We start from the raw sequence: 22,816 nt of genomic DNA, 5'->3' as shown, positions 1-22,816 counted from the left end.
CGGGGCCAGATCCACCCGCACCCTCCCAAGAACCCCGAAGCCCGCCCGCGACGCCAGGTCCCGCCGGTAAGGGGCCTAGTCCAATTTACGCCGGCAGGACTGGCAAAAGATGGGCGGGACTTCGGCCCATCGCGGGCCGGAGAATTCGGGCAGCCCCAGCACCCAATGAGTCGCGCCGGACCCCGCCATTCTCCGAGGCGGGTGGCGCGACTCATGCCGTGCCGATTTTTGGGGGGCCGGAGAATTAGGAGGACGGCGGGTTCGAGATTCACGCCGACCCCCGGCGATTATCCGACCCGGCGGGGAGTCAGAGAATCTCGTCCAAGATGTTTGGGGCCATCCCCAACTTGGACACAGACAAACTGATGGGAGGGGGGAGGGCACTGGAACTTGGTGCAGGAGCCAAGGTTGGACAGGTCACGGCCACGCTCGCTGGTCCCATCAGCGGGGGCGAAGGCGTTAGCTGGGCTGATGGTGGAAATGGGAGGGGTGGACCCTTGGAGGTTTCTGCACCCGAGGGAGCAGGAGCACTCGTTTTTATCAGCAGTCCATAAGGTATATTCGCGGATCGACTTTTTTGTGGTGGGGAGGGCTTTGCTGGCTGGGGTTAAGGGGTCGGAATACTTGGCAATTGCAGTGTCAGATCATGCTCGGCATGGGAGAGGATATTGGAGCAGCTTCGAGTGTTTGGGTCTTTCTCGGGATACAAACTAAATCTCGACAAGAGTGAGTATTTTGTGGTGTCTCGGCCAGGGGTGGGGGGGCTGCCATTCCGTAGGGCAGGGACTCACTTTAGGTACCTGGGGGTGCAGGTTGCCCGGGCGTGGGGGGGGGGGGGGGCGGCTCCGCGGGTACAACATTTCTAGTTTGGTGGGGAGAGTGAAAGCTGATCTGGCAAGGTGGGACAGTCTCCCTCTGTCACTGGCGGGTCGGGTACAGGCTGTTAAAATGAACGTGTTGCCGCGATTTCTGTTTATTTTTCAATGCCTTCCGATTTTCCTGCCAAAGGCTTTTTTCAGAGAGATTGAGGGAAGGATTACGTCGTTCATATGGGGAGGGAAGGTGGCCAGAGTGAGAAAGGTGCTACTACAGAGGGGAAGGCAGGCAGGGGATTTGGGTCTTCCGAACCTGATATGTTACTACTGGGCGGCGAATGTGGAGAAGGTGCGGGGCTGGGTCAGAGGAATTGATCCCCAGTTGGTCAGAATGGAGGAGAGATTGTGCAGAGGGTCGGGATTGAAAGCACTAGCAACAGTGCCGCCCCCGATAGCCCCGGGGAAGTACTCAGGGGATCCGGTAATAATAGCCTCATTGAGAATTTGGAAGCAGTTTCGCCAACACTTCGGGTTGGGGGGCAAGGTCAAGGCAAATGCCGATTCGGGGGAACCCACAGATTTGAGCCAGGGAGGTGGGATGGAAATTTTCGGAAATTGGAGGAGAAGGGGATTAAGACACGGAAAGATTTGTTTTCTAGGGGTCGGTTCACTGGATTGAAGGAGCTGGAAGCGAAGTATGGGCTGGAGCAGGGGGAAATGTTTAGATACATGCAGGTACGAGATTTTGCCAGAAAGGAGATACAGAACTTCCCGGAGGAGCCGGCCTCCACATTGCTGGAGGAGGTGCTGACGACAGAGGAACTGAATAAGGGGGTAGTGTCAGCGGTTTACGGAGCTATTTTGGAAGAAGAGAAGGCACTACTGAATGGGATCAAAGCAAAGTGGGAGGAAGAGTTGGGAGAGGATATGGAGGAGGGTTTCCGGAGTGAGGTGCTCCGGGAGAGTGAATGCCTCCACCTCGTGCACGAGGTTGGGGCTGATACAGCTGAAGGTGGTATGCAGAGCACACCTCACGAGGGCGAGGATGAGCCGATTCTTTGAAGGAGTAGAAGATGTGTGTGAACGTTGCGGGGGAGGCCCCGCCAATCACATTCATATGTTTTGGTCCTGTCCAAAGCTAGAGGATTACTGGAAGGAGGTTTTTAGGGTAATTTCTAAAGTGGTGCACGTGAAACTGGACCCGGGCCCCCGGGTGGCCACATTCGGGGTGTCGGACCAGCCAGGGTTAGAAACGGGTGTGGAGGCAAATGTTGTAGTAGCCTTCGCCTCGTTGATTGCCCGACGGCGGATGCTGATGGGATGGAGGGCAGCCTCTCCACCCTGTGCCCTGGTGTGGTGGGGGGACTTGTTGGAATTCTTGACTCTTGAGAAAGTTAAGTTTGAACTGAGGGGAAGGATGGAGGGGTTCTATAATTCATGGGTATTATTCATCATGCACTTTCAAGAACTGGATAACATCGAACATTGGTTGGGGGGAGGGGGGCGGTGTGTGTTGATGGTGACTATGGGTGATTCCTGATTCCTTTTTGTTATTTGTTTGTGTGAACATGCGGGCTACTGTTTGGGGTTTGGTGGGAGGATGGGATTGTTGTTATTGATATGGGGATTGACATATTTGTGACTGATTATTGTTGGTGGGTGTAAATTTGGCAGAAAATGTGAAAAAGGAGAATAAAGATATATTAACAAAAAAAAATAGTGAAGGGCCCGGACAGACTGGATTTACCTTAGCAGAGAGGTCAGTGAATAGGGGGCAGAGAGCTAAAGTGATTGATAGAAAGATTAGAGGGGAGATGAGGAATGCTTTTTTCACCCAGAGGTGGCATGGGTCTGGAACGCACTGCCTGAATAGCAAGTAGAGGCAGAAACCCAAAACTCTTCTCAAAGGTGTCTGAATATGCAGCTCAAGAATCGTAACCTGGAGGGCAAAAGACCAAATGCTGGCAAGTAGGATTAGGCTGGTTGGCGCAGACACGATGGGCAAGTTGCCTCTTTCTGTGTCATAACGTTTTTATGATTCTATGAATGTAGTAAGAGGATGAGCTAAGTCAGTATATGATATATAAGTATGATGCCATAGGAATAGCTTAAAAATCGGGCTTGTTTTTTCCTTTGCGCTAACAGAAATAAACACAAAACACAATTTATTGTGTTACTTCTACAGAAAGCTGCATATTTTGCTTGTTTTTATTTTAGAATGTGTTCTAAATTCTACATGAATTGTACATCTAAGTTAGTCACAGTGACTTAAAATTTACTTCTCTATAGCTATGTAAAAAACCCTACAGGAAATGCTTTTTAAAATTTGATTCAAGACTAAGGTCAACATCAGTTGAACATTACAAAAATGTAGTACAAACATGAGAAGTGTAACACTGCTCTACATTTTTAAATGCAAAATTTTAGTGCAAAAAGAAGTATGCCTGTAAAGTATAAAAATATGAACAAATTTGATTTAAAAAGCACAAAAGGTTAGAGGTGAGTGTCTGCTATTGGTATTCTTCGGAGCTCCACAATCTGAGAGTTAGCAATGCTTCCACCATCTTGGCTTCCATGATATGACTCATTATCACTGGCATTGAGGCCTGCACCTGAGACAAGAAGAAACATTAACTCAGAATAACTCGGAGAGGCATATTTGTCCTTTTCAACAGGTAATTCCAGGATTTATGGCCTGGAAATAACTGAAACCTTTGAAGGTTATCCTTTTGAATATGGTAGCACAGAAATTCTCCAAATGGCTCAGTTGATAAATAAACCATGTGGCATGATACTGAACCAGATGTTATACTGAGCAAGTTGGTGGACAAATTGGGATAGCACTTATTGAACCATAATTGGTCTCAGTGTCTCTCGAATAAAGTTATTAAAAAATCAGCAAAGGTTCCTGCTTCTAATTGTTATCCAGTAACTCCTGTTGGAAGGAACACGTGTGAATACTGATGAGGACAGGATTTAGTGAAAAATTCCAACTCATCAAACATTCTATGACCCTTATCCTAGCAAAAAACAAATTTGTGCTTTTCCTTTTCATTGCCGGGCTCTACAGGTTCCTTTCTAAAGTGTTGACTTCAAAATCCTTGCTTCTGTGCACAAAGCGTCCTCTTCACCCACCTACTTTTAAAAACTGCTCCTGTTTTATACTTTTTTTATTGAATATTCAAATAAAGTTGCACTGGAAGAAGCCATTCAGGCCACCACGACAGTGCTGGTTGTTTAATACAGACATCCAATTAATTCCACTTCCCTGCTCTTTTCTCACAGCCCTGTAGTTCTTCTTCTCTCTTGTACTTAGCTAATTCTCTTTTGAATGATATTATTGAAACTGTTTCCACTCTCTCAGGCAGTGCATTTCAGATCACAACAACTTGCTGAGTAAGAAAAGCTTCTTCATGTCACCTATAGAGGTCATAGAATCATAGAGGTTTACAGCATGAAAACAAGCCCTTCGGCCCAACTTGTCCATGTCGCCCAGTTTTTACCACTAAGCTAGCCCCAATTGCCTGCATTTGGTCATAACCCTCTATACCCATCTTTCCCATATAACTGTCCAAATGCTTTTTAAAAGACATAATTGTACCTGACTTTACTACTGCCTTCATTCCAGACACTCACCACCCTCTGTGTGAAAAAACTGCCCCACTGGACCCTTTTGTATCTTTCCCCTCTTAACTTAAACCTATGCCCTCTAGTTTTAGACTCCCCTACCTTTGGTAAAAGATGTTGACTATCTACTTTATCTATTCCCCTCATTATTTTAAAGACCTCTATAAGATCACCCCTAAGCCTCCTACGCTCCCAAGGAAAAAAGTCCCAGTCTATCCAGCCTCTCCTTCTAACTCAAACCATCAAGTCCCGTTAGTATCCTTGCAAATCTTTTCTACACTCTTTCTCGTTTAATAATATCCTTTCTATAATAGGGTGACCAGAACTGTACACAGTATTCCAAGTGTGGCCTTTAGTTCTTTAGCTAATCATCTTACATTTGTGTCCTCATGTTGCCAAACCCTGTGTCAGTGGAAACAGGTTCACTTTTATTTATTCTCTAATTCACTGCTCCATCTCCCTAATTCTGAAAACCCAGAAACTGCCACTGCTACTCCATACCTGTTATAGCCATTGAGTCAACAGGTTACCTAATCCTCTGTTCAGCCTGCAAGAACACTGCAACACATTCTGTCAAATCCAGGAACTCACCATGACATTTGCAAAAACACTCCGGAGCACCTCCAGATTCTGCAGGAGCAGAAGTTGTTAAAAATACCTAACCTGCAATTTTGTGCTTGGCCATTTAAATAATTCTAATGCAGTGCACATCTTGCAACTGAATATTGCTCTTTATACAGCAAGGACAAAAGTTATTTTCTGAATAGTTGGGGTAGCACGCATTGTACTATTATTGTTCTCTGTGTCTCTCAACCTTTTGAGCCTCCAGTATATACTCTAGATACCAGTGTAGATGCCAGTGGAGGCAGCGACCAAACTGAAACTCATGCCCTTGAACACAATGCTCCTTGGGCTGTGTAGCACCGTCAATATGACGCGAGGCAGGTTGAGGTAATGTCAATTGAAGGCTTTATTAAGCAGAACTTTATCCCCAGCAGCGTGGTTACAGAATGCAACAGCTGAGGGAAATGGAGGGAAAAACTGGGTTCTTATACCGGCATTTCTGTGTGGAGTCCAGTAGGTGGCAGGTCCTATCAGGACCTGGTATCCCTCCACCAATAGCCTGTCGACACGTGGTGTACCGTATTACCCCTAATACATACCACCACATTCACCCCTTGTTGAAAAAAAACCCGGCGGGATGGTGGTTCACATGATGGTAGGGTTTACAGAGTCGGTACTGTGCCGTAACTTTGAACAAAACACAAAATTATCGCTTCAACTGGGCCAACGGGCCAAACAGGGTCGGCATGATGCCATAACTATAACAAGACACAATAACTGAAAATGTTGCGAGTTAAAGTGATTCGATGAGCCGGATGGGCGCCCTGGTCGTCCTTTCCGATCGTCTCGGGCGTGGTGGTGATGGCGCTGGCTCGAGTCCCGTCGACTCTGGGAGCGTAGCGCTGTCCCCTGTGTCCTTACTCCTGGGGGGGTCTGGGAGGAGAACCGACCCCCCCGGGAAGGGGATGGCTGCGGGATGAACCGGCGGGAGTGAGGAGGTGGTGATTGGCGTTGGGGGGGTGTGGGTAGCTCCGGCGGGCGCCAGGTCTCGCAGGGAGACCGTGTCCTGTCGCCCATCGGGGTACTCCACATAGGCGTATTGCGGGTTGGCGTGAAGGAGATGCACCCGTTCCACCAACGGATCTGACTTGTGCGCCCGCACATGTTTCCGGAGCAGAATGGGTCCCGGAGCTGCTAGCCAGGTCGGAAGTGGCGTTCCAGAGGAGGACTTCCTAGGAAAGAGGAGGAGGCGCTCGTGAGGCGTTTGATTCGTGGTGGTGCACAGCAGGGACCGGATAGAGTGAAGGGCATCCGGGAGGACTTCCTGCCAGCGGGAAATTGGGAGGCTCCTAGACCGGAGGGCCAGCAGGACGGCCTTCCAGACCGTTCCATTCTCCCTTTCTACCTGTCCATTCCCCCGGGGGTTGTAACTGGTCGTCCTGCTCGAGGCTATGCCCCTGCTGAGCAGGAATTGACGCAGTTCGTCACTCATAAAGGAGGACCCCCTGTCGCTATGGATATAGTCGGGGAAACCGAACAGTGTAAAAATGGTACCGAGGGCTTTAATGACCGTGGACGCTGTCATGTCGGGGCAGGGGATGGCGAAAGGGAAACGGGAGTATTCGTCAACGACGTTCAGGAAGTACGCGTTGCGATCGGTGGAGGGGAGGGGGCCTTTGAAATCCAAACTGAGGCGTTCAAAGGGTTGAGAGGCCTTAACCAGGTGTGCTCTATCTGGCCTGAAAAAGTACGGTTTGCACTCAGCGCAGATCTGGCAGTTTCTGGTGACTGTTCGGACGTCCTCGACGGAGTAAGGGAGGTTGCGGGCCTTAAGGAAGTGGTAGAAACGAGTGACCCCCGGGTGGCAGAGGTCCTCGTGGAGGGCTTGTAGACGGTCCACTTGTACATTGGCACATGTGCCGCGAGATAGGGCATCGGATGGCTCGTTCAGCTTTCCGGGACTATACAAGATCTCATAATTGAAGGTGGAGAGTTCAATCCTCCACCGCAAGATCTTGTCGTTCTTGATCTTGCCCCGCTGTGCATTATCGAACATGAAGGCAACCGACCGTTGGTCAGTGAGGAGAGTGAATCTCCCACCGGCCAGGTAATGCCTCCAGTGTCGCACAGCTTCCACTATTGCTTGTGCCTCCTTTTCCACTGAGGAGTGGTGGATTTCTGAAGCGTGGAGTGTTCGGGAGAAGAAGGCCACAGGTCTGCCTGCTTGGTTGAGGGTGGCCGCCAGAGCTACATCCGATGCGTCGCTCTCGACCTGGAAGGGGAGGGACTCGTCGATGGCGCGCATCGTGGCCTTTGCGATATCCGCTTTGATGCGGCTAAAGGCCTGGCATGCCTCTGTCGTCAGGGGAAAAGTAGTGGACTGGATTAGTGCACGGGCCTTGTCTGCGTACTGGGGGACCCACTGGGCGTAATAAGAAAAGAAGCCCAGGCAACGTTTCAGGGCTTTGGCACAGTGGGGGAGAGGGAACTCCATGAGGGGGCGCATACGTTCAGGGTCGGGGCCTATCACTCCATTACGCACTACGTAGCCCAGGATGGCTAGACGATCGGTGCGGAACACGCATTTTTCTTTGTTGTAAGTGAGGTTCAGGGCGTGAGCGGTCTGGAGGAATATTTGGAGGTTGGCGTCGTGGTCCTGCTGGTCGTGGCCGCAGATGGTGACGTTGTCGAGATACGGGAATATGGCCCATAAACCGTGCTGGTCAACCATTCGGTCCATCTCTCGTTGGAAGACCGAGGCTCCGTTCGTGACGCCGAATGGAACCCTTAAAAAGTGGTATAACCGCCCGTCTGCCTCGAAGGCAGTATAGTTGCGGTCACCGGGACGGATGGGGAGCTGGTGGTAGGCGGACTTGAGGTCCACGGTGGAAAAGACCTTGTACTGTGCAATCCGATTGACCATGTCGGATATGCGGGGGAGAGGGTACGCATCTAGCTGAGTGTACCTGTTGATGGTCTGACTATAGTCGATGACCATCCTCTGTTTCTTCCCGGTCTTAACAACTACCACCTGGGCTCTCCAGGGACTGTTGCTAGCCTGGATGATGCCTTCCTTCAGCAGCCTCTGGACTTCGGACCGGATAAATGCTCGGTCCTGGGCGCTGTACCGTCTGCTCCTTGTGGCGACGGGTTTGCAATCCGGGGTGAGGTTCGCAAACAAGGAAGGCGGTTCAACCTTGAGGGTCGCGAGGCCGCAGACAGTCAGTGGGGGTATAGGGCCGCCAAATTTAAATGTTAAACTCTGGAGGTTGCATTGGAAGTCCAACCCTAGGAGTGTGGGCGCACAGAGATGGGGGAGGACATACAGCCGGTAATTTCCGAACTCCCTCCTCTGCACCGTTAGGTTAGCGATGCAGAACCCCGTCATCTGAACGGAGTGGGATCGCGCCGCCAGGAAAATTTTCTGGGTGCTTGGCCGATTTACGAGGGAACAGCGCCTTACCATGTCCTAATGAATGAAGCTCTCCGTGCTCCCAGAGTCGATAAGACACGGCGTCTCATAGCCATTCACTAGGACTGTAGTGGTTGCAGTCTGGAGCGTCCGGGGTCGCGACTGGTCGAGGGTCGTCGAAGCCAGACGTGGTTGTTGAAGTTGAGCATCGTAATCAGGCAGTATGTGGCCGTCTGTGTCGGGGTCCTTCAGCCAAGAAGGCGGCGTCCACAGATCGAGTGCGGTCGGGGGTGGACAAAATGGCGGCGCCCATCTCTCCCTCGTGGCGTCCGGGGTCCAAAATGGCGGCGTCCGTTGGTCACACATGGATCGCTGGGGGGGCTGGGTCTGTGGTCCCGTTTCTTCCCCGGAGATAGCGGCGACCCTGCGGGACTTGCACACCGTCGCGTAGTGGCCTTTCTTCCCGCAGCTTTTGCAGGTAGCCGCGCGGGCTGGGCATCGCTGCCGAGGGTGTTTCGGCTGGCCGCAAAAATAGCAGCGGGGCCCCCCCCGGTTGGTCTGGTGTTTTGGTCGCGCAGGTTTGCGGGGGTGGGGGGGTGTCGGAGAGTCGACCGCAGCGGGGGTCCACGGAGCCAAAGGGGCTGTAGTGCGTTCAGGGGCGTAGGCGCGGGCGTAACGTGAGGCCACATCGAGGGATGCCGCCAGGGCCCGAGCTTCTGTAAGTCCCAGAGATTCTTTCTCCAGAAGCCTCTGGCGTATCTGGGAAGAGGCCAAACCTGCCACATACGCATCGCGGACCAGGCGCTCTGTGTGTTCACTCGCTGTTACCGCCGGGCAGTTGCAGTTTCGACCCAGGATCTGCAGGGTGTTATAAAACTCGTCCAGCGATTCCCCCGGAAATTGCCGTCGTGTGGCGAGCTGGTAGCGAGCAAAAGCCTGGTTGGCGGACCGGATGTAGATATCCTTCAGCGCAGCGATGGCACCGGTGAAACCGTCCTCGTCCTCGATAAGGGAGTAGACGTCAGGACTCACCCTGGAATAGAGGACCTGCACCTTTTGTTCGTCAGTCGGTGTGCCGGGGGCCGTTCGGAGGTAGCCCTCAAAGCATGCCATCCAGTGTTTGAAGATAGAGGCCGAGTTAGCTGCTTGGGGTGCGATGCGCCGGCACTCCGGGGTGATTCGGAGCTCCATGTTCCCACGTCGTTTTCTTCAATTTAAGTTCTGCTTAATAAATTGTAGCACCGTCAATATGACGCGAGGCATGTTGAGGTAATGTCAATTGAAGGCTTTATTAAGCAGAACTTTATCCCCAGCAGCGTGGTTACAGAATGCAACTGCTGAGGGAAATGGAGGGTAAAACTGGGTTCTTATACTGGCATTTCTGGGTGGAGTCCAGTAGGTGGCAGATCCTATCAGGACCTGGCATCCGTCCACCAATAGCCTGTCGACACGTGGTGTACCGTATTACCCCTAATACATACCACCACAGGCTGTAAGTAATCAGGCCTTGTTAAAAGTCATGTAATATTTTCCTTCTTTTGAAGAACTTTATATATTCCATATCCATTTTAGTTCTCTTTGTAAGATCCAACAGAATCAAAATTGATAATTTGCTGACAGTCACTTGATTATATCAATACTGTATGTACCGGCATTTAGTTAAAAAAGCAGGGCCACCCAAGGAGATGATATCCCATCAGGAGCAAAGAATTTTAGCACTAGGTCCAATTTATGAATCATAGCAGTTGCTACGCCATGTTGCTAGGTCACAAAGTGCATATATAAATTGCTTTTATTACAGTGATGTCTATTTTAAGAGCTGCACTTGACTCATACCTGAATAGCCCTTAATGTCCCATAACACATGCTGAGCATACACCTTTCATTTACTACTGTTAAAATAGAATACTGGTATATAATGACTGTACTCCCACAAAACTCTACGCTGTAAGTCTACACCGAATAATTCTTTATAGAGATCTACATTTAATGGACATCAATGTCATGAAATCAATTAGCAAACAGGTTTCTGATTTGGGGCGGCAGAGTGGTTAGCACTGCTGCCTCACAGTTGCAGGGACTCCGCTTCAATTCCGGCCTCCGATCACTGTCTGTGTGGGGTTTGCACGTTCTCCCCATGTCTACGTGGGTTTCCTCTGGGTGCTCTGGTTTCTTCCCACAGTCCAGGCATGTGCAGGTAAGGTGGATTGACCATGATCAATTGCCCCTTAGTGTCCAAAAGGTCATGTTAGGTTGGGTTGCTGCGTTAAGAAGATATGGGGGGGCCTGCACCTAGGTATGGTACGTTCCAAAGGGCAGTGCCGACTCGATGGGCCGAATGCTCTCTTTCTGTGTAGTGATTCTATAATTCCATGATCGGAAAAATAGCTGCAATGGGCTGAATCTTACCAACCCTTGGGGATAGACTGGGAGGTGGGAATGTTGGCAAAATTACATGAAAAGGCGGTGGGTGGCCAAAGATTCACAACCTTTTGAGTAAAGTAATTACTCCTCATCTCAGTCATAAATGATTGGCCTCTTATGCTGAGACTGACTGTGCCCTAATGTTTTAGTTTCTTCAGTCAGCAGAGACAACGACGGTGTCAACCCTGACAAGCCCTTTCAGAACTTTATATGTTCCAATTAGATCACCTCTCATTATTTTAAACTCCAGAGAATATATGGCCAATTTATCTTCTTTCCCATTTTAGGACAATCCCTTCACCACCAATCTAGGAGAACCTTCACTGCACCACTTCCAATACAAGACTATCTTCCTTAGATTTGGAGGCTAAAACTGCATACAGTATTCCAGGTGTGGTCTCACCAAACCCCTGTTCAACTATAGCAAGACTTATTTATTCCTATATTCCAATTGCCTTGCAATAAAGGCCAACATACTATTTGCCTTCCCAATTGCTTGTTGCACCTGCATGTTAACTTTTTGTGTTTCTATCGGCACACCACTCTGAATCATGTTTACGTGCAGCATACATATGGCTGGCTAGGACAGAAACTTTGCCCACATCATATTTAGTACTGATTCAGAATGGGCAGCAATAACGAGAGGAATAATTTCCTTGATGCTGGTATGCCTAATGACCTGGACATTGTGATGAATTAGCATTTAGATGGAGCTCATCTGGATCCTAGTCTAGACCGCTGAACGATACCTACTCCATAATGCAGCTTCTTATAATGGAGGCTGATTGGACTGCATAAAAAAATCTCCTTCAGCATGTCAAGTGAAGACCCTCCCCGCCCCAAGTATTTATACACACAATCTTAGAAATAGCTTACCTTGGACATGTTGGGCACTTTTTGTGACACATTTCCTACTGTCTTCCCTCCCTACGTGGGTAGAAAGTTAGCCAGTGGCAAGTTAATGAGATTCTGGGGCTGCCACTGCCATTCTCATGTAAGTCGCCTGCGTGCCCAGGAGTTAAAATTCTCACCCATAACTCTGACGTTCATTTGGTGCCAAAGAATACAACAAAAATTAGTAAAACTGTTCTGTGTACAATGATTAAACATCAATAAAGCTATTGCGCCAGATGAGATGCATCCTAGGTTTCTCAAGAAATTAAAAGTGACATTTGTGATACTTTGGTTGGGATTTTTCAGAGTTCCATAAGAACCAAAGATGTAGCTGAGGCCAGAAGCATTGCAAATGTAGATCCATTGACCAAAGAGGACTGTTTGCTTAATGAGCCTCAATTAAGACTAGAGATTAGAGAAAAAAACCTTTCTTCTGCAGGATAGTGGAATGTAGAACAAAGTTCCAGATGAAGTAGTAGAATCAGGAATAATGAAATGAAAATGAAAATCGCTTATTGTCACAAGTAGGCTTCAATGAAGTTACTGTGAAAAGCCTCTAGTCGCCACATTCCGGCGCCTGTTCGGGGAGGCTGTTACGGGAATTGAACCGTGCTGCTGGCCTGCCTTGGTCTGCTTTCAAAGCCAGCGATTTAGCCCAGTGTGCTAAACAGCCCCTGCAAAAGCCCCTAATCGCCACATTTCGGCGCCTGTTCGGGTACACAGAGGGAGAATTCAGAATACTCAGCTGGTACGGGAATTGAACCCGTGCTTTTGGCCTTGTTCTGCATTACAAACCAGCTGTCTAGCCCACTGAGCTAACTCACCGTCTTGCTGTCACGTGAATAAGTGGCATTTTTGAAGAAAGTGCAGTGCTACCGTTTGAGAAAGGGGATTGAAAGTTAGAGGGTTGAATTTGTGCGTTCTGCCAGGGGCCAGAACAGAGGCAAATGGGGCCTGAAAATCTATGTGCCAGCTGGTGTGCTAGCTTCCTGATGCCATTCCTTGCACTGGCCATTTTGTGGATGCAGGATCAGAGCCAAAAGGACTATCCACCCCCTTCATTAACTCTTCTCAAGGGTGTAATTAATGCCAAATAAAGGAGCCCAACTAAGATTTTTCAATCCGCAGGGGTCTATTTATCTGGCAGGTATGTAGAGACTCTCCCTGCCTGCTGAATCTATTTTTACTTAAAGATTTAAAAGATTACTCACCTTCCATTACATATTCTACTTTTCTCAAGCTGGAATGCCTCAGATTGGCACTGCAGCTTCCAGAGCCCATCCAACACCTTTATTAGGTGGAATTCAATTAAGAGGGTTCCCTGTGAAAATCGGAGTGACTGACTCTCTCCCTCTCTCTCTCCCCCACCCCCCGCAAAGAAAACCTGGAAGATGATCCAGCCCACAGAGTTAGTGACAATACTTTCTTCAGATGAGGTGATGGGGTAGTGTTAGTGTCACTGGGAATCCAGAGATCCAGGGTAATGCTTTGTGGACCTGGGTTCAAATGCTACCATGGCAAATGGCAATATTTGAATTTGAGAAAACTCTGCCATTAACATCTGATGATGAGCATGAAACCATTGTGGATCATTGTGAAACCCATCTGGTTCACTAATGTCGTGTAGGGAAAGAAATCTGTCATTCTTGCCCAGTCTGGCCTACATGTGAGGCCAGAGCCACAGCAATGTCCTGGTCCTGGACTCTTAACTGCCTTCTGAAATGGTCTAGAAACCCACTCAGTTGAAGGGCAATTCGGGATGGATAACAAGTGCTGGCCCAGCCAGCGACACCCACATCTCATGAAAGAATAAAACAAAATCTAGCGGAAGTAGCTTAACTTGAAGTTTTCTCACTCTGTCATATAGGTGGTAATTGGGTTACTGGAAATTTGTGATGTACCAGTGCATTTTCTGGTGGGCTCAACCATTTCCTGTTGTTTTGGTGTGCAGAATGTCAGGTGAATAGCAGTCAATGCAAATGTGCACTTTAGTGTTGCTGGAGACCATGAAACTGACAAGTCAACTTTATCCATGTCACACAATGCTTCTTTTTCATGTATATTTTTTACTTTTGGTTTCTCATGCACCAGTTGTAAATGATTTTTTACAATGCGACGGCATGACTGGTGCGACGACAATGATCTCTCCCTCAATGTCAACAAAACGAAGGAGATTATCATCGACTTTAGGAAGCGTAGTGGAGAACATGCCCCTGTCTACATCAATGGGAATGAAGTAGAAAGGGTCGAGAGCGTCAAGGTTTTAGGTGTACAGATCACCAACAGCCTGTCCCCCCATGCCGATACAATAGTTAAGAAAGCCCACCAACGACTCTACTTTCTCAGAAGACTAAGGAAATGTGGCATGTCAGCTACGACCCTCACCAACTTCTACAGATGCACCATAGAAAGAATTCTTTCTGATTGTATCACAGCTTGGTATGGATCCTGCTCTACCCAAGATGGCAGGAAACTACAAAAGGTCGTGAATGTAGCCCAATCCATCACGCAAACCAGCCTCCCATCCACTGACTCTGTCTACAATTCCCGCTGCCTCAGAAAGGCAGCCAGCATAATTAAGGACCCCACGCACCCCGGACATACTCTCTTCCAACTTCTTCCGTCAGGAAAAAGATACCAAAGTTTGAGGTCACGTGTCAACCGACTCAAGAACAGCTTCTTCCCTACTGCCATCAGGCTTTTGAATGGGCCTACCTCATATTAAGTTGATCCTTTCTCGACACCTTGCTATAACTGTAACATTATATTCTGCAGTCTCTCCTTCCTTCCTTCTGTACGGTATGCATTGTTTGTACAGCATGCAAGAAACAATACTTTTCACTGTATACTAATACATGTGACAATAATAAATCAAATCAAATAAATGTAATGGTGGCCGGCAGCATGACTGAGTTTTGGAATGGGAATCCTCGAGAAGAGGAGTATGCCAAGTAAGTCTGGTTGCATTGCGCATGCTTTGTGCGCACCCATCAATGTGCAACTGCATAGGGGGATGTGGGTGAACAAATTTAACTTTGAGAGATGATTAGTCGACACAGTGGCTCTTTTTTCCTGAGAAATCTGGAACAGTAGAACAAATGATATCACTAGGATACGTGAATGTAAACTAGCAGTCATGTTGCATCCTCTCATGAAACTCTCTAATTATCGTTTGCCATGAAAGGCCAATGAGTCATTGTAGTCTGAGTGGATGCATACCAAGGTAACTCAAACCATTTTTGATGGCCTTGCACACTTATTTGGTAATGGTAAAAACCAAATAACATCTCAGGATCTGGGTCTAAAGGAAACCATATGCAGAGTTATACTATAACCTTATGCTATAAGGTTTGGCACATCCATAGAATCCATGCTGTGCAGAGGAGGCTATTTGGCCCATTGTGTCTGCACTGACCATTCGAAAGAGTATTTTACCCCGGCCCAACCCCCTGTCCGATCCCTGTAACCCTACCTAACCTGCACATCTTTTGGACACTAAGGGAAATTTAGTGTGGCCAAGCCACCTAACCTGCGCATCTTTGGAACGCAGTGACAGCAAGAATCAGCCAGACTGGATTCACTGCCAATAAAGGCACTGCAATAAAAAAACATCCAATATTCCTGTCCTTCCTTGCTGTTCTATCAGCTCTGCTGTCTCGGTTTCCCCAGAAAACAGGAGTCTTTGCATGGACTAACCACTGGTGAAGTAAGATATGTTCACTTTCATCATCAAGTTATGTGTCAATCACTCACCGGTTTTTAAGGCAAATATTAAATCATCAAACTCCTGTGACTCCTCATCAGCCACCAGGTTGCTGTTGGTATAACCTCCTGTAATGCCACAGATGCTGCCAAGTTGTGGGCTTTGCTTGAAAATACTGCTTGCTTGACTGCCAGGTCTTAAACTGGCTTGTTCCCAGTCAGCAGGTATCTAAAGGAAGAGCAAACTTCGAACAATTACAAAAAGCATATGGGAAAAGCATATTTTATGCTAGCTTAACAAATCAAGTTAAAACAACCAGAGCAGAATTAGGATTGCACAACCCATGACAAAATTTGGTATTATTGAATTCAAACAGATACATGATGGCAAACACTATTCTCATGAAAATGGTGTTCTTTGATCATCCAACTTGCCAGCATGGCCCAGTTAGCAGCACTCTGAAGTTGTGTTTTGACCCTCAGAGTTAGATTTAGATTTATTGCCACATGTACCGAGCTACAGTGAAAAGTATTGTTCTGCGTACAGTCCAGGCAGATCGCTCCATACATGAAAAATGTAGGACAATGTAAATACATAGACATCAGGTGAAGCATACAGAGTATAGTGCTACAACAGTAGAGAAGATGCCTAGAAAGATCAGTTCAGTCCATAAGAGGATCATTCAGGAGTCTGGTAACAGCGGGAAGAAGCTGTTTTTAAATCAGTTAATGTGTGTTCTCAGACTTTTGTATCTTCTGCTCGATGGAAGAAATTGGAAGAGAGAATAACCCAGGTGGGAGGGGTCTTTGATTAGACTGCCCGCTTTCCCAAGCCAGTGGTAGGTGTAGACAGACTCAATGGATGGGAAAGGGGTTTACGTGATGGATTGGGCTGTGTTCACGATTCTCTGTAGTTTCTTACGGTCTTGGGCCATACCAAATTGTGATGCAGCCAACAAACAAAGAACAAAGAACAAAGAAATGTACAGCACAGGAACAGGCCCTTCGGCCCTCCAAGCCCGTGCCGACCATACTGCCCGACTAAACTACAATCTTCTACACTTCCTGGGTCCGTATCCTTCTATTCCCATCCTATTCATATATTTGTCAAGATGCCCCTTAAATGTCCCTATCGTCCCTGCCTCCACTACCTCCTCCGGTAGTGAGTTCCAGGCACCCACTACCCTCTGCGTAAAAAACTTGCCTCGTACATCTACTCTAAACTTTGCCCCTCTCACCTTAAACCTATGCCCCCTAGTAATTGACCCCTCTACCCTGGGGAAAAGCCTCTGACTATCCACTCTGTCTATGCCCCTCATAATTTTGTATACCTCTATCAGGTCGCCCCTCAACCTCCTTCGTTCCAGTGAGAACAAACCGAGTTTATTCAATCGCTCCTCATAGCTTATGCCCTCCATACCAGGCAACATTCTGGTAAATCTCTTCTGCACCCTCTCTAAAGCCTCCACATCCTTCTGGTAGTGTGGCGACCAGAATTGAACACTATACTCCAAGTGTGGCCTAACTAAGGTTCTATACAGCTGCAACATGACTTGCCAATTCTTATACTCAATGCCCCGGCCAATGAAGGCAAGCATGCCGTATGCCTTCTTGACTACCTTCTCCACCTGTGTAGCCCCTTTCAGTGATCTGTGGACCTGTACTCCTAGATCTCTTTGACTTTCAATACTCTTGAGGGTTCTACCATTCACCGTATATTCCCTACCTGCATTAGCCCTTCCAAAATGCATTACCTCACATTTGTCCAGGTTAAACTCCATCTGCCATATCTCCGCCCAAGTCTCCAGACAATCTAAATCCTGCTGTATCCTCAGACAGTCCTCATCGCTATCCGCAATTCCACCAACCTTTGTGTCGTCTGCAAACTTACTAATCAGACCAGTTACATTTTCCTCCAAATCATTTATATATACTACAAAGAGCAAAGGTCCCAGCACTGATCCCTGTGGAACACCACTGGTCACAGCCCTCCAATTAGAAAAGCATCCCTCCATTGCTACCCTCTGCCTTCTATGGCCTAGCCAGTTCTGTATCCACCTTGCCAGTTCACCCCTGATCCCGTGTGACTTCACCTTTTGTACTAGTCTACCATGAGGGACCTTGTCAAAGGCCTTACTGAAGTCCATATAGACAACATCTACTGCCCTACCTGCATCAATCATCTTAGTGACCTCCTCGAAAAACTCTATCAAGTTAGTGAGACACGACCTCCCCTTCACAAAACCGTGCTGCCTCTCACTAATACGTCCATTTGCTTCCAAATGGGAGTAGATCCTGTCTCGAAGAATTCTCTCCAGTAATTTCCCTACCACTGAAGTAAGGCTCACCGGCCTGTAGTTCCCGGGATTATCCCTGCCACCCTTCTTAAACAGAGGAACAACATTGGCTATTCTCCAGTCCTCCGGGACATCCCCTGAAGACAGCGAGGATCCAAAGATTTCCGTCAAGGCCTCAGCAATTTCCTCTCCAGCCTCCTTCAGTATTCTGGGGTAGATCCCATCCGGCCCTGGGGACTTATCTACCTTAATATTTTTTAAGACACCCAACACCTCGTCTTTTTGGATCACAATGTAACCCAGGCTATCTACACCCCCTTCTCCAGACTCAACATCTACCAATTCCTTCTCTTTGGTGAATACTGATGCAAAGTATTCGTTTAGTACCTCGCTCATTTCCTCTGGCTCCACACATAGATTCCCTTGCCTATCCTTCAGTGGGCCAACCCTTTCCCTGGCTACCCTCTTGCTTTTTATGTAAGTGTAAAAAGCCTTGGGATTTTCCTTAACCCTATTTGCCAATGACTTTTCATGACCCCTTCTAGCCCTCCTGACTCCTTGCTTAAGTTCCTTCCTACTTTCCTTATATGCCACACAGGCTTCGTCTGTTCCCAGCCTTTTAGCCCTGACAAATGCCTCCTTTTTCTTTTTGACGAGGCCTACAATATCATTCGTCATCCAAGGTTCCCGAAAATTGCCGTATTTATCTTTCTTCCTCACAGGAACATGCCTGTCCTGTATTCCTTTCAACTGACACTTGAAAGCCTCCCACATGTCAGATGTTGATTTGCCCTCAAACATCCGCCCCCAATCTATGTTCTTCAGGTCCCGCCTAATATTGTTATAATTAGCCTTCCCCCAATTTAGCACATTCATCCTCGGACCACTCTTATCCTTGTCTACCAGTACTTTAAAACTTACTGAATTGTGGTCACTGTTACCGAAATGCTCCCCTACTGAAACATCTACCACCTGGCCGGGCTCATTCCCCAATACCAGGTCCAGTACCGCCCCTTCCCTAGTTGGACTGTTTACATATTGTTTTAAGAAGCCCTCCTGGATGCTCCTTACAAACTCTGCCCCGTCTAAGCCCCTGGCACTAAGTGAGTCCCAGTCAATATTGGGGAAGTTGAAGTCTCCCATCACCACAACCCTGTTGTTTTTACTCTTTTCCAAAATCTGTCTACCTATCTGCTCCTCTATCTCCCGCTGGCTGTTGGGAGGCCTGTAGTATACCCCCAACATTGTGACTGCACCCTTCTTGTTCCTGATCTCTACCCATATAGCCTCACTGCCCTCTGAGGTGTCCTCTCGCTGTATAGCTGTGATACTCTCCTGAACAAGTAACGCAACTCCGCCTCCCCTTTTACATCCCCCTCTATCCCGCCTGAAACATCTAAATCCTGGAACGTTTAGCTGCCAATCCTGCCCTTCCCTCAACCAGGTCTCTGTAATGGCAACAACATCATAGTTCCAAGTAGTAATCCAAGCTCTAAGTTCATCTGCCTTACCCGTAATGCTCCTTGCATTAAAACATATGCACTTCAGGCCACCAGCCCCGCTGTGTTCAGCAACTTCTCCCCGTCTGCTCTGCCTCAGAGCCACACTGTCCCTATTCCCTAGTTCTCCCTCAACGCTCTCACCTTCTGACCTATTGCTCCCGTGCCCACCCCCCTGCCATACTAGTTTAAACCCTCCCAGATAGGATGCTTTCTATCGTGCATCTGTAAAACTAGGTGACAGTCAATGTGGACATGCAAATTTCTTTAGTTTCCTGAGGAAGTGTAGGCGCTGTTGTGCTTTCTTGGTTGTAGCATTGATGTGGGTGGACCAGGACAGATTGTTGGTGATGTGCATACCTAGGAATTTGAAGCTGTCAACCATCTCCACCTCAGCACTATTGATGCAGACAGGGGTGTGTACGATACTTTGCTTCCTGAAGTTAATGACCAGCTCCTTAGTTTTACTGACACTGAGGGGAAATTGTTGTCTTTGCACCATGCCACTAAGCTCTCTATCTCCCTCCTGTATTCTGACTCATCGTTGTTTGAGATCCGACCCACTATGGTCGCGTTATCAGGAAACTTGTCGATGGAGTTGGAGCCAAATTTTGCCACACAGTCGTGTGTGTATAAGGAGTATAGTCGGGGCTAAGTACGCAGCCTTACGAGGCCCCAGTATTGAGGACCATTGCGGAGGACGTTCGTTGTTTATCTTTACTGACTGTGGTCTGTGGGTCAGGAAGTCGAGATTCCAGTTGCAGAGGGAGGAGCCAAGTCCTAGGTTTTGGAGATTGGATATGGGATTGGCTGGGATTACAGTGTTGAAGGCGGAGCTGTCGTCAATGAATAGGACTATAGGGATTCTATATCATTATATGTTTGTGGATACTGTTTGTGAGATTTTGAATGTTTTAAATAGTTGCATTATTTTTTACTTGGGGAAGAGTTGGAACCACTTCAGGGTCCTGACCTCACTCTACCTGGAAGGACAGAAGCCTGGGGGATCTGCTGGGGACAAAATGAAGAGGCTGGTTTCAGGTCCGCAGTCCAGTAAGTATTGTGGGCAGAGCCCTGACATTGCAGGCCCAATCAGAGAGGTTGCAGCCTTGGAATCATGGCAGCCCCACTACTTGAGGTGGGTGCTGCCACTATTAGAGTGGAAATGCACGGGCACCTCCATCTTGAGATACCCTCTGAAAAGGTACTAAATTGAATTAAATGAATGGTGGCCAGAGCTGCAGAGATAGCCCCCCCCAAGCCAGCCACTAGAAACCACCTCCAAGTATCTGCTGTGGGGGCCCACCCGCCATTGGGATCCCCATCAGCCCTCAAATGGGTCTGCAATTTTGCAGATTAGTTTCCTGCTGCTGCTGCGAGCAGATGCTGACCCACCTGGGTAAAGATTGCTTGGCAGTGGGAATTGCTGCTGACCCAACATCTATTCCTCAGAAGTTCCGCCTGGTCACACCTTGTATATTTCCCCAAGGAATCGGGATGATTCCACCTTTAATAACAGCTCGTACTTTTCAAAAGCAATTCATTGTGTTGAATGATTAGAAATCCTTTATTTCCTATGCGAGTTTTATAAATCTTCGTTATTTCAGTGTTGTATAAATGTGCTTGAATACTCCTATTTGTTGGGCAATTGTGACATCCACAATATTTTCTAACACACAGAACATAAAACACTATGTTACAAATATATATTTCTGTGAGGATTGGGTCCAGCAGTTATAACTCCTTTTTTCCAGCTATGCAGCCTGTATTTGATTCTATTCCACTCAGACTGACATAATGCATATCTCCACGTATTGGCTAAGATACTAAGAAGGAATGTTTCATCCAGGATTAGGGCAAATGATTCAGCAGACAGTCTGGTGGCAGCAGTAGACAGTAATTTGAGTTTCAATATAAGTGGGGCTTTTAGTTGGATTTAATGTAATGGTTCTAGTTTTGTGCACCTCACATACTCCATATGGTAAGCATACACAGTTGCAAATCTCAATTGCAGCTTCGATAAGATATCACTTAATTGGTTTACTCCAGACCAATAACTGATTACACCATTCTTTTATGAAGCATCTAGAATACTGTTAATTGATGGATACGTACTGTTCACCAGTCAATTTTTAACTAGTATATTGCCAACTTGCAAGCATGATATTCAAGGTTCTTAAGGGATGCTCTGATGGTTGGGTACAATTAAATGCTAGCTGAGGTACATCGTCTTTGTGACACAGAGTAAAGCCTGAGCTGCCGGAAAATGCTACATTTATAACCAATTAAAGTAATGGTTATTGGACGAGTTAGGACATGGATTTTATGGGAAGAGTTTATTGGAAAAAAATCTTGAATATCTCTGAGCTGGAAACTGCTAACTATATTTAATTAGACTTCAGTGATGTATTAATGAGAAAAGCTGCTCTTTGGTTTCTACGCATCACCCTGCCTCTCATTTGATGCAGTGTTAATATTCCTGGGACCAATCCTTGTACCAGAGGAAAGCTTCAAATGTCACAACAGTTGTTGCCTAAATTTGATTATATCTGTGTCAAGAATAAAGCAAACTTTGGGATGTAACCATAGAGGAACCATTAATCTTAGTCACTGCAGGAAACAAGGAAGTAAATCAATATGGCAATGGGTTGGATTTAAGGAATTATTATTCACTTGTCATAGCAGCTGGACAATACCTGGACAACATTAAGAGAGAATACGAAACCTAGAGAGTAAAGTTCATATGAATCTATGAAAGCCAGAAATCAGACAACAGTTATAAAATAAATCCATTTGTTGTATTTAAAATTTCTGAAAATGTTTGATTTTCTGAAAAGGATAAAGATTTAAACAAATACATGCTGTTTTCATACAGCTTTATAAGGAATTATTAAAACAGTAATGCAATGTCCCAGATTTTGTTGTCAGTAGGGAATGAATGGCATTAACCACATTTAATCTTGCCCACAGACTTCACATGTGGATTTGCAATTAACGTTTTGGTGACTGTCAAGCCATTTCTGTGCAGCATTTCCTCCTTTGGGTGACCTATGTGAGCAGGACAAGCAACTGACCAACCAGACTGAAGATTTTGTACTAAGCTGCACAATCTGAACCAGGAAGTGTAAGTTAGAATAGTTGATTCAATGCCAAATCTCAAAAGGAAAGCAAAATAAGGAGGGAAAGAAATATAGAATTACGAAAAAAAAATAAAAGAGATAGAAAGAAAATGGAAAACAAAAATTATGAAAACCTTATAATTAAAAAAACAATCTCCAACAATAATTACAATCTGAAGGAATGAGAGTTCACACTTATAACAGTCCATTTTCAGTGGCAGCAACATTGTTTGGCAGCATTTAAGACTCGTCAAGCTATTGAAAATGTGCTTATATTGGAATGGGCAGGCCAAATATTTTCTGGTGAGTTTAGAGGGCAGCGTGGTCGCATAGAGGGCAGCACGGTAGCATAGTGGTAGCACAGTTGGTTAACAGCTCCAGGGTCCCAGGTTCGATTCCCGGCTTGGGTCATTGTCTGTGTGGAGTCTGCACGTTCTCCCCGTGTGTGCGTGGGTTTCCTCCG

The 22,816-nt window shown here is 47.0% G+C and overlaps 1 protein-coding gene across 1 annotated transcript in view; it reads right to left on the bottom strand.

Annotated features, from left to right (window-relative positions):
- Positions 1–2,979: 2,979 nt before the first annotated feature.
- adgrv1 (adhesion G protein-coupled receptor V1) overlaps positions 2,980–22,816 on the bottom strand; it is a 981,490-nt gene continuing 961,653 nt past the window's right edge. The window contains exons 89-90 of the mRNA XM_072516264.1: positions 15,490–15,667; positions 2,980–3,427 (exon numbers count right to left, since the gene is read on the bottom strand). Coding sequence (XP_072372365.1) covers positions 3,309–3,427; positions 15,490–15,667 — 297 coding nt within the window. The 3' untranslated portion in view covers positions 2,980–3,308. The remainder of the gene's footprint in view (positions 3,428–15,489; positions 15,668–22,816) is intronic.

The sequence above is a fragment of the Scyliorhinus torazame genome, chromosome 9 (genome assembly GCF_047496885.1).
Source record: "Scyliorhinus torazame isolate Kashiwa2021f chromosome 9, sScyTor2.1, whole genome shotgun sequence".
NCBI classification, from domain to species: domain Eukaryota; kingdom Metazoa; phylum Chordata; class Chondrichthyes; order Carcharhiniformes; family Scyliorhinidae; genus Scyliorhinus; species Scyliorhinus torazame.
This window is presented reverse-complemented; position numbering and strand designations above follow the sequence as displayed.